General features: G+C 39.4%; 1 protein-coding gene and 1 non-coding gene across 2 annotated transcripts; one reads left to right on the forward strand and one right to left on the reverse strand.

The window, feature by feature from the left end:
* Positions 1–224: 224 nt before the first annotated feature.
* Positions 225–9,407, forward strand: aurkb (aurora kinase B). Its single transcript, XM_036127458.1, has 9 exons — positions 225–360; positions 2,906–2,944; positions 3,140–3,221; positions 3,311–3,356; positions 3,442–3,630; positions 4,851–4,989; positions 5,102–5,250; positions 5,357–5,531; positions 8,790–9,407. Exons 1-9 carry the CDS (start codon positions 355–357, stop codon positions 8,961–8,963), a joined length of 999 nt encoding a protein of 332 aa, XP_035983351.1. The 5' UTR covers positions 225–354; the 3' UTR covers positions 8,964–9,407.
* A 1,676-nt stretch (positions 9,408–11,083) lies between these two features.
* On the reverse strand, positions 11,084–11,165 carry trnal-aag. Its single transcript has one exon. It is a non-coding gene; the product is annotated as a tRNA-Leu (tRNA).
* Between the last annotated feature and the right edge of the window lie 1,341 nt (positions 11,166–12,506).

Consider the following 12,506-nt stretch of genomic DNA (forward strand, 5'->3'; position numbering starts at 1 on the left):
TGAGTTGTTGTTTTTTTTATTTTGGTAAAACGAGCTTAATTAATACGCAAAGTAAACATATTTTGTTTCGCACCCCCATACCAGTAGATGGCGAAAATGCTCATCATACGACTTTTGCCAACCGCCAAATGAGATAAAGAGGAGGAAGAACAACTTCCTCCCGGTCCAACCAATAGGATGGCTTTGTGTATAGCGCACCGACCAATCGCGTTCGCTCGAACGGACATTTTAAAAACGTTAGCGGTTTTTCAAGAACACACAACAGTTGCTCAAGCAAAAGAAGAAGAAAAGGAAGTTTTAAAGAGAGACGGGATTTTCAACGCTGTGGAATTAAAAGCCCAATTTGTTTCTAAAATGCAGGTAAACAGTGTTTGATGTCAGCAACTTGATACGAACAGATATATATGTTTTGGTTTTTGAACAACCTCCCAAGTTATGTTATTGACATTGACGCAGCCTTTAGCTAACGTTAGCTTCCTGTTTTCAAATATGTAACGTTAGCTATCATGGTAAAAAGACACGCGTTATACGATCGGTTTGTTTATTATTTTTTTTTTTAGCTAAATGCATATAAATGTGCCAGCACTACGTACAGTGGTAATTAAAATAACCCATAAGATCTGCTAACTTTTAACGTTAAGGTTCCTTTAAGTCTCGACAGTGAACGCTGCTGACTATTGAAAACGAGTCAAAGAGTTTATAGTCACGGCGTGTTACCGTGGAGAAATTTATTCCTGGGCACTCTGGTTAAGAGTACAAATAATAAAGGCAAACAGGCAATGAACAAGAGTTTTTTGTTGTTGTTGTTTTTTTTCAATTGTAGCGTTCAAGAGAGATTCAAAATACAAAAAATGAGGATTCAAAAGTTTGTATGAACTAGTTGTCCTTCATGAGTCACAGATAATGAGGTAATAAGGTGCTTATTGTGCAGTGATGATTTGAGGCTTCATATACAGAAATGTTCATTTAGGTATTCTGAGATAATAGTGTGCAAGTAGGCAGCAACATTAAGGTGATCGTAACGTTATGAGTGACAGTGGGTTGATTTTAAAGCACTGTATACAGTCTCCCAAAAGGGGGCGAATGCCTTCATAGCTCTTAGGAAGAAGCTATTTCTAAGTTTATTTGCTTTAGCTTTGAGGCTTTTGAAGTGTTTACCTGATGGGAGAGGGGCAAACAGCGCATTGTCTGGGTTGATGGGAACAGTGAAGATGTGTCTGGCGCTAATTTTGACTCGTTATGCATAAATTGAGTCTATATCCTGCAGACGGCATCCCACAATCCCCTGCGCTGTTCTCACCACCCGTGCTACGTTCTTCCTCTCCTGAACTGTGCAGCTCCCATACCATACAGTTATGCTGAGACATAAAACACTCTCTATGGTAGCTCTATAGAAGTTCTTTAGCAGCTTATTGGAATGACCAGTCCTTTTCAGCTTCCTGAGGAAGAAGAGCCGTTGTTGGGCCTTTTTCACCAGGTGAGAGGTGTTCACAGTCCAGGAGCGGTCGGAGGAAATGTGAATGCCCAGGAATGTAATGCTGTCCACTCGCTCCACCACCTCCACCTGTATGTAGAGAGGAGTGTGTTCAGTCCTCTTGGACCTCCTTTAATCTATTATTACCTCCTTAGTTTTGCTGGGGTTCAGGATCAGGTTGTTCCTGGAGCACGACTGTGTGAGAATGCTGACCTCATCCCCGTAGTGGGACTCATTATTGTTGGAGATGAGACTCACTACAGTGGTGTCATCTGCAAACTTCACCACTGTGTTTGTGGGGTGGATAGCAGAACAGTCCTGGGTGAAAAGGGTGAAGAGAGCAGGGATGAGGACCTGTGTTGAGGTTCAGTGGAGCAGATGTGCATTTCCCTATCCTCACCACCTGGGGCCTGTTGGTGAGGAAGTAATTGATGCAGGAGCAGAGAGGTGTGGAGAATCCCATGTTGTGGAGCTTCAGAGCCAGCATGTCTGGGAGCCCGGTGTTAAAGGCTGAGCTGAAGTCCATGAAGAGCATCCTAACATAGGTGTTGGGCTGCAGCAGATTAGTCAGAGCTGAGTGCAGTGCTAACGAGACGGCGTCCTCCGTGGAGCAATTCTCCCTGTAGGTGAGCTGCAGGCAGCCCAGATCAGCAAGGATGGCGTCCCTGATGTACTTTAGGAGGATCTTCTCGAAGCACTTCATGATGACGGGAGTCAGAACAACAGGATGATAATCGCTGAGGCAGGTGATGATTGTTTTTTTGGGGACAGGCACGATAACGGATGATATCAGACAGGCAGGAACCGTGGAGAGCTGCAGGGAGAATTTGAAGATGTCCAGAAAGACCCCTGCTAGCTGGTCAGCACACGATTTAAGCGTCCAGGCTGACACCGTGTCTGGACCTGCAGCCTTGTTGGTGTTTACCTTTTTCAGGGAAGAGGTCAGTTGGTGGAGCTGCAGGATGAGAGACTGATGTTGCTCCTCTGGCTGGGGAGGATGTTCAGGCTCCCTGCTGCTTGGAGAGTCAAAGCGTGCAAAGAAGCTGTTTAAGGTGTCAGGGAGAGCCGGATCATTGCTCAGCTGCTGGTCGCTGAGCTTGTAGTCTGTGATGTTTCTGATGCTTCTCCATATGCTGCGTGGATTGTTGCTGCCAAAGTGGTCCCCAATGCACTGTTTAAATCTGTGCTTTGGCTTCTGGATGCCTTTTTTTAGGTTCAAGGCTATTGTTACTTAACAAAAAGTCAATTTGATTGTGATTTCCTGTGTAGTTCATTGCTAACATTTATTTTAGTCCCTCTTTAAAAAAGTAGATGCCAAAAAGTAGGTTATTTCAGCTTTATATGATGTTAATCAATAGTCAAGTATATATTTAAATTACATTTCTTCACATTCTTGGGTCAGTACAGTCAGATTTTTTTTTTCATTTACAGAATAAGGAAAATTATGAGCCAAGGTTTCTCCAAAGACAGGTGAGTCTTATTCTCTACTGCAAAAGTGAACCTTAACCTTTACTGTGGGAGATCTCTGCAAGCAAATGGAAAACATTTTCAAAGTCAGATTCACTATTGACTGAAGTAACGTTAAACATTGTTAAAAAATTTTTGGATGTTCATTGCATATTATGGCCAGCTGACACAGCCTGTATTTTCTGCTCTGAATATCAGATTGCAACCCCAAGTATGCTGGACGGACCACAGCGTGTTCTCGTGAAGCCAAGAGTAGATGCAATGAAACTTTCAGTTACAGGTAACATTTTGCTTGAATGCACAAATCAGATTCGTATAAACTAATGTCTGCCCATCGATTCCCATTATGGTTCTTTTTTTGGTTTTAAGGTCCTGGGAGAGAATGTGTGAGCTCATCTTCCTCTTCTCCACCAAAGTAAGTGCATTTTAAAACTCATTCTTACCGATTTATACCTTGATTGTTTGCTTTGTGATAAACAAGTTTTGCTCTTTTATATCAGGAAAATTACGATTGACGACTTCGACATTGGCCGGCCCCTTGGAAAGGGCAAGTTTGGCAATGTCTACCTTGCCAGGGTGAAGAAGCTGGAAGCCATTGTGGCGCTGAAGGTGTTGTTTAAGTCCCAGATGGAGAAGGAAGGGGTGGAGCATCAACTTAGGAGAGAAATTGAAATTCAAGCACATCTCAAGTTAGTAGTTCAGATATTTTTATTGAACTGATTATTTCCGTTAGACTTGTGTTTTATTTAGTATTTAAACTGTGATTATACAATTGTGGTTTATAAAACTTAAATCAATTTAGACATTTTCTTATCTTAACTAATCTCTTTCTAGCATTGTTTTTGCACAGCTCATACATTTTCAAATGTTCATAATATAAATTACAATATATTCAATTAAGGTGATATTCTAAACATTGTTTATTACAACATGTATTTAATTGTCGGACATTATTGTCTTTGAGACAGTTTATTGACCAATATGCAGAAATGTCAGCACAAGATCATGAGTTCTATCAATATTTGTTTTCTTCAGTACAAAGCTGTGAACATTAAATAAACAGGATCATAAAAACCAAAAAAACATCCTAAATTGGTCTGGTATAAAATGCTTTGAAAATTTAAGAAGGGTTATGATACAACACAGTATTTTAAGCGTTGAACATCTTACAGAGAAGTGTTTTATCTGTTTTCCAAATATGGAAGCATTAAAGCAAAACTGCAAGCCATGCAGTGTTCATGAAGACAGGCAAGAGGCCCAAAGTATCCTGTGCCCTCTGATAATATGACCTTTTTATAGAAGAGTGCCTTTATAAAAATGTGCCTGTTGAAGGCAAATGGTAAGAAATCTTATTTGCAGTTTGCCACACGCCATAAAGGGGAGACTTCAATACTGTGTAAGAAAGTGCTCTGGTTAGATGAGACCAAGATTGACCTAACCTGTATATTGAGTATTATACAGGTATAAATAACACAACATGCCCACTATGAAACAAATTCTCAGTTATCCTTGTCATGTCCACAGCAAACATGCTTAAGTCGGGGGTAAAAGGACTTTCGTTCAGTTCTTTCTGAAAACATCCAGGAGAAAGTTTTAACATAGTATGATAGGCTCAGGGTGACTGCCACACTTTTCAGATTTACGAAAGCCGTATGACATTTTCTTTTCATTTCAATTATGTGCTACCGTTTGATTGGTCAGTCACGTAGAATTTCACAAAAATACATTGAGCTGTTTGGTTATCACTTAAAATGTAGAAGGAGTTCAAGAGACTGTGAAATTGTCAGACTAGATGCAATAGTAACTAAAGATTCTTCAGTTTTAATGATTATTTTACACAAGGTATTTTATTTGACCTCTGTATATTCATATATATATGTTTTTTTTATTTTCTTCCTTTTTCCCTCAGACACCCAAACATCCTGCGATTCTACAATTATTTCCATGATCGCAAGAGGGTTTTCTTGGTGCTGGAATACGCTCCAAATGGAGAACTGTACAAAGAGCTGCAGAAAGTTGGACGGTTTGATGATCAGCGTACTGCAACAGTAAGAGCCAATTTCAGTTAATTTTTTAAAACCAGGGCAGATTGTCCTCAGTTCTTTGAATACTTTTTTTTTCAATATTGTAATCAAATTCTAATTTGTTTTAAACTTCTAGTTCATGGAGGAGATATCTGACGCTCTGATGTATTGCCACGAGAAGAAAGTGATTCACCGCGACATCAAGCCAGAGAATCTTCTTCTTGGCTTTCGTGGAGAACTTAAAATAGCAGATTTTGGGTGGTCTGTCCACGCACCTTCTCTAAGGTACAAATCAACCTTTCTAAGAACCGCTGTGAGGTTATGGTGCCATCTAGTGACGTATTTCTGTTTTCCTGCTCACTTCTTGTTAACTTTCCCACCCTCCTTCCAGACGGCGCACTATGTGCGGGACGTTGGACTACCTTCCTCCTGAGATGATTGAGGGACACACCCACAGCGAGAAAGTGGACTTGTGGTGCATCGGAGTCCTGTGCTATGAATGCTTAGTCGGCAACCCGCCTTTTGAAACAGCCAGTCATACAGAAACTTACAAGAGGATTATGAAGGTTTGTATTTGCTTGTGCCTTACATTTAGTCGGCTGATTCAATACTTCCGTATAGAAACGTCTGAGAACATTTGAGTTTGTGTTTTATGATGGAAAAAAAAACTACAGATTTGATGAACAGTAGGCATTACTTGGTATGATAACCTAGAGTAAACATTATGGTGTTATGGTACATAAAGATTTAAAACAAACCTTTCACTTCTTTTAAATTAGGGTTTCAGTTATTGAAGCCACAATGAAATTATATATTGAATGTTCTAAATATTTTGTGTGACAGTGAATCTGTTTGTTACGAACAAGGAAACAGTGGCTTCCTTTCAGCCAGTTGACTGGCAGTGTGCAGCGACAGTAGTAGAGTAGAGGAGCAGAACTAGAAACAACCAGGGAACACATGTATTTTTCTGCCGTCTCATCAAAAGGGCTCCAACCAGAATCAACAGTGTGACGTAAAGAGTTTTTGAAATTGGATCAGTGGTCCTCAATAAGTCCTTGAGATCTGGTGTCCAGCAACTTTTGTTTCTCTGCTTCAACTTACCTGAATCAAATGATCTGGCCATCAGCAGGACTGTGGAAAACATGGCTGCGTCTGAAATGTTTTAATTATAACTCTTCTTCCTTGACCTTTCATGGTGTCAACAGCAAGAACTCTATCATGGGTAGCAGAGGAGCTTCGGTCTGCTGTGCCGATTTCACACCGCCTTTAACTCCGTCATTATGTGACGGAAACGCACGTGGATGATTCTAGTCAAATCCGGGCCTGCAGCCTTCTGAAAAAGAACTACAAAGTACGCGCTCTCTTCTCTCCGGGCATTTGTTAATTTCTAGAAGGTGGGCTGTTTAAACATCACGCCATGTGCTTGTCAACCATGTTCCTTATTGTTCTTTAGCTCTAATAGTCCTCGTGAGGTTCCTGTGCTAAAGCAGCTATGAGAGGAAGCATACAGGCTCCTTTTCCTACTCACTGTGCTATTCAGAGAGCATTTATCATGGTGACTGCTGAAGAATCCTAACCCAAAACACGTTTTCAGATGCAGCCCTTACTTACTGAGGAGGCAGTTCAGCCATTAGATTCAGGTGTGTTGGATCAGGGACACGTCTAAAACTTCCAGGACACTGAACCTTGAAGACCAGAACCGAGGACCACTGGTATAGATTGATATTGATAAATGGCCTGTGCCTGTTACACAGTAAGAAATAACATGCTGAGAATCTGAAAAGTTTACACTCCAGTGAGATAGTGGCTCTGGTTTTATACAAAGTTGGTATAAACCAAGTTTGTGCTACACACTTTGAAGATGTTTAAGCTTTTTTCAAATTGCTTCATCGTTTTTGTTGTTTACCTTCAGGTACTTCTCAAAAAAATTTAACATTATGTAAAATGCAATATTTTTGCCAGTCATTTCAGAAAGCGAAATTGTTATTTTATAGAGAGTAAAATATCTCAAGCTTCTATTTCACGTAATTATTATGGGTTTCAAGTAAAGAAAACCCAAAATTCAGTGTCTCAGAAAATTAGAGTGTCACATTGGACCAATCAAAAAGGAATGTTTGAAGCACAAGTGTCAGGCTTCTGAAAAGTATGTTAATTTCTATGCACTCATTACTTTGTCGGGTCACTTCATAGAGGTGATCAGCCTGTGGCACTGCGTGGGTGTAACGGAAATCCAGATTGCTTTGATGGCCGTCTTCAGGTCTGATGTTTCATCTTTCTCTTAATAGCCCATAGATTTTCTGTGGGGTTCAGGTCAGGAGTGGTCGCTGGCCTGTCAAGAACAGGAACACCATGGTCATTGAACCAACATTTGGTGGTGTGGGCCGATACCAGGTCCTGCTAGAAAATCAGTTCAGAACGTCCATACAGCTTGTCAGCAAAGGAAAGCATGAAGTGCTCTTGAATCAGAGCCCGTTTAAAGGCTCAGGAAACCTCTGCAGGTTTTCTAAGTTAATTAGCTGACTTAGGGTGTGGCACCACAAGTTTCCAATAATGAGTCTTTTCACAGTATTCTAATTTTCTGAGACACGGAATTTTGGGTTTTCATTATCTGTAACTATAATCATCAAAATTACAAGAAACAAAGGCTGCATCATAAATCACTCTGCAATGATTCAATGAGTTTCACTTTCTGAGATTACTGGGTAATATTGCACTTTTATGCAATGTTCAAATTTTTTGAGATGTACATATTTTTGTTGTAGGACATATTCATCTGAAAAGTTACAAGCTGACCCAATTTTAGGTGTTTGCAACTGGTTTGGGTGCATCTGATCACCTCTGTTACCTTTTTCTTTAGGGTTGTTACTTGCTTTGCATTTTGATTGTTTCAATGTTTGCCTAAAATACAGTTTTGTATCTGCGGACGAGTTGCACTATGTCCCTGGTCAGACTCTAAGGCAGGGGTGTCAAACTCCTTTTGGTTGAGGGGCCGCATACAGCTTAATCTGATTTTAAGAGGGCCACACAAGTTAACTCATTGCAAGATTAAGTAGAACTAATAAATGTGGACTTGTTGATTTTATATTAAGTTAATTTCACTTTTACACAATATATTATGAATAACCTCAGCGTTTTTAAGAAAAGTATGTGCAATTTCAACAATACTTTTACTCAGTTAAACATTTACTTGTGCATTATGCATAAGAACTGATCACAGTGATTATACAATGTTGAAAAACATTTATTCACATTTTTTGGAACTTAAAAACACTGCCCTGCATGACAAAATACATCAAACAGATATAAATTAAGAAATGATTTGAATTTTTCCACACCTGAAGCTTAATCTGCTAATAAAAACACAACGCCCCTCGTGGACAATATAGGAACTGCATATTTTTAATTAAACGAAGTACATGTTTTTTTTCAATAATTGTTTTATCATTCTCTTCCTTTTATCTTGTCCACTTGTGAAAGTCAAATCTGATGAGCTCTTTGTGGCATCTTATTGCCACATTGCCAGACAGGACACTGGGGGGGAAAAAAAAAAAGTATTTTTTTTTTTTTTATTATTTTTTTATTTTTTTATAATGATAATGTATTTAGCCACAGGGCCGGACTAAATTGTTCTGCGGGCCGTATGTTTGACACCCCTGCTCTAAGGAAAAAACCTGTTAAAAAACTAAACGCACCTTAAAAAACATTTTGCATCTGGAGAATCATATTGTAAGGGTTAAAGTTTGTAAAAATGTCTACGTCCACCTTGGTATTAGTCACCGAACTGATCAGTTGAGGTTTTGTTTTTTGTTTGTTTTTCTCCTCAGGTGGATCTGAAATTCCCTAAAGTGGTCTCTGAAGGCGCACGGGACCTGATCTCAAAGCTGCTCCGCCACAACCCCATCGACCGTCTGCCTCTTCAGAGCGTCATCGACCACCCGTGGGTGCGGGCCAACTCTCACAGACTCCTTCCTCCCACCTGCCCCACCAAGAAGCCCTGAGCACACCAGCCTGCGGACTGAAGGACGTTTTCGGTTTTCACTGTCCATCACAAAAGACTGTGCCAGCCTGATCACTATACCCGCTTCGTTTACCTGAAACCTTTAAAATGTGTAGATTTATTTACATTAAGGTTCACTTATTTTGCTTCTGAACATGTGGATACCAAAATAGATTAGATTATTAGATTGTTCTCGTGTACATTTGTGATCACTCTTACTTTATATGGTGTGATGTCTCTGTCTATGTCTACCTTGGTGTTTTTTATATTTAGTGGAAAGTTTTTAGTTATACTGCTTTTGTGTTGATTTACAACAGTGTTTGACCAAAGTACTACTGTTGGACTGTCTCATGCAAGTATTGTCTCCAGTTGTTGAAAATTTAGCTTTTTGAAGCTTGGGTTGAAGGCATTTTGAAATTTCTAATAAAGTATAAACAAATTCGTATATCATGTAACAACTGTCGTTTTTGTTACATATCTAGATCAAGGCTAAAGCTTAATTTTGTTTCTTGAATTCTGTATTGGAAACGGCAACTCAAAGGAATTTCCCTCTGGGGTTATTAAAGTATCTGATTCTCTGATAGCTTAACATGCATGGAAATTATGGAGCTAGACCATAAAATCTAGAAAATTCACAAATTTTGTACATTTAATCTTTTTAGCCCCTTTGCCAGGCATCTGTCACAAAATGTTTCACATTAAAATGCAATTTGGAACATTTAATAGGGAAATAAGAAATCAAGCATCGCGGCAGCATAGTAAATTGTGGTAGCCCAGGTACCAGTGAGGGTTTAAAAAAAACAAATGTCAAGTTTTTATTTTATTTTTAAAACATCAACAGAGTCCAGTGGTCGCAGGTAATAGTCAGTCTTGGTCTCACAGCTCGGAAACATCTTGTCTCCTTCGGTGACTATTCCCCATCTTAATGTGAGAATGGAGAGGGTGCGATATTATATGGAGCTAAAACAGTGACAGCTTGCAGCGACATTGAAAAGAGATTTGGCATTGAAAAATTAGACGTCAGAGCGTCTGCCATCTTAAATGTGGCAAATCTGCAGTTACTCAGTCACTTAAACAGTATCAGAGGGACTTTAATCTCTGAATATACTTTGTATTCGTAGTATTTTTGTTTTTGGAATATTACAAGTTTACTTTTGTATCCCTTTAGCTTCATTCTCCTGAATTTATTCTCCTAAAGAGTAAAAATATTTAAAATGATCTAACCTGGCCCTATTACTCCAGGAGTGAACTAATTCTGCAAACTGTGACTATTCTGGAAATGTTCCCTCTTCGTTCTCATAATATGACGTTTTTCTCATAACATTATCACTTTTGTGTTTTATTTATTTATTTTTTTACTTTATTGACCTAGGATTGATTTATTGACCTTTTTTTTTTCATATTATTAATTTTACCTCTTTAATACTCCCCCAAAAAGTCTGTTCCTAAAAGTTCACATGTGACATGGTTTTATGAAATAATGAATATATTCATAACACATACACACACAAATATATATATTCATAACACATACACACACACACACACATATATATATATATATATATATATATATATATATATATATATATATATATATATATATAGCCTGTGTTGCCACTCTGCAGCTTTAGTGTGTCCGGTTTTGCAACATGGTGCAGCCTTAGTTAGAAGGCAGATACAAGTAGTGAAATCAGCCAGAATACATTTTCATGCAGCACAGGAATGAGGCATCTTTTCTGAATCACGTTCACAATAACAGAACTCAACTTTTTTCTGCCACATACAATATGGCGGTGATGTTGCGCCCTATGACGCGTCTACGTATATGATGTCTGTGACTAATACCCCGTATAGTAGCTGAAGGAACTCTGCAGTGACAATGAAAACATCTCTGTGATTATGAAGTGATTATAATTGTTTGATTTTACAATGCCAAATCTCTTTTCAATGTTGCTGCATGCTGTCACTGTTTTAGCTCCATAGGGCGAACCTTAGAGACGCCGATCAACGTGAGCCAAGTAGGAACCAAGCTACTAGGAAATACTTTGTTACGCGAGAATGAAAGTTTGAATAACACACGCACCTTGTTTTTTTTAACCTGAAGTGTAAAAGCGAATTTGGCAGCGGTGGGATTCGAACCCACGCCCCCGAAGAGACTGGAGCCTTAATCCAGCGCCTTAGACCGCTCGGCCACGCTACCATATAGAGGCCGGTAAGGGACAACTGTAATGATAAACGCGCAGTGCAGACCGGCGTACAACTGTGACGTTTTCTGCACTGCGCGTTTATCATTACAGTTGTCCCTTACCGGCCTCTATATGGTAGCGTGGCCGAGCGGTCTAAGGCGCTGGATTAAGGCTCCAGTCTCTTCGGGGGCGTGGGTTTCCCACGCTGCTGCTTTCCGAGCCTGGAGCGCAGTAAGCTCAAAGTAAGCCCATTCAAGCCAATCGGTACGCGCCTCAAGAGCCGATGAGCCAATCACGTCCCGAGCTGGTGGGCTTACTTTGGACCAATCACATTCCACCATCCGGATCCTTTATAAACCCTCGGAGTAACACGAAGAGCCGTCATCATTTCTTTGACAACTGTCTGAACTACTTTGGTGAGCGGTAAATTTAAATAAATATTCTCTCTTTGTTTATTAGAAATACTGATTACGCAGCAAAGAAAGCAGACAGATACAAACTGTTTCTGTGAAGTACTTCTCAGTTTTACCCGTTGATCGCTAGCAATTGTCAAGCATATTTTCATCCGGTAACATTGCTTGTTATTTTACATGAATGTGACTAAGATTGTATCTTGATCACGTTTTGCTGCTTCTACGATAATCTGTGCTTCGTGGAGGATTCGCCATCCTGAATACCGTCCATTAAGTGCTATTTCCATTACAATTATGATCATAATTTTATGAATTATCACTAATGCGGGCTCATTTGATTTTTGCCTACCTCCCGCCAGCAAAATAAATACAAATTGCACTTGGTATTGTCGCAACAAGATTATGTTTTTAATACATTTATTACATTTATTGTTTAATATCCTAAAATAATTAACTTTATTTATTTCCCACTTAAAACAAAGCAGTTGTATTTGCAGTGTGGGTAGAACAAAAGAGCAAAAATGTTAATGATTGTACAATAGTATAAACAATATTTATAATGAGTACTATGTTTACTTGGTGTTGCTTCATAGCAGCAGTAAATAAATGCTGCTCATTTGTAAATTCTTTGAATGCTGATTGTAAAAAGTGACATAGAAATCCAGAGTAATGATTGTTTTATATTTTAAATGATGTTTATATAAGTAACATTGTTTATGCTTGTTTCTTTTCAGGTTATGTATGCACATTCCTTGTTCTGGCAGAGATACTGCAAGAACCCTGGGTCGACAGTGATGGCAGCAGGTCACCCCTCAGCTGCTTCTGCCCTGACTCCTCTGTTATACCTGCCACAAAGATGGCTCCTGCACCCACTGCCCCTGCGTCTGTGTCCCTTTCCACTCAGACGAACAGGCAACGCAGGGCAGAGGAGGAGGCCACTGG

Source organism: Fundulus heteroclitus, chromosome 23 (assembly GCF_011125445.2).
Source record: "Fundulus heteroclitus isolate FHET01 chromosome 23, MU-UCD_Fhet_4.1, whole genome shotgun sequence".
NCBI lineage: Eukaryota > Metazoa > Chordata > Actinopteri > Cyprinodontiformes > Fundulidae > Fundulus > Fundulus heteroclitus.

What these genes read in the sequence shown, in the direction of transcription:
- aurkb (XM_036127458.1), top strand. An exon ending in TCTTCCTCTTCTCCACCAAA is followed by an intron (nt 3,357 to 3,441) that starts GTAAGTGCATTT and finishes CTTTTATATCAG; the next exon opens with GAAAATTACGATTGACGACT. An exon ending in CTTACAAGAGGATTATGAAG is followed by an intron (nt 5,532 to 8,789) that starts GTTTGTATTTGC and finishes TTTTCTCCTCAG; the next exon opens with GTGGATCTGAAATTCCCTAA.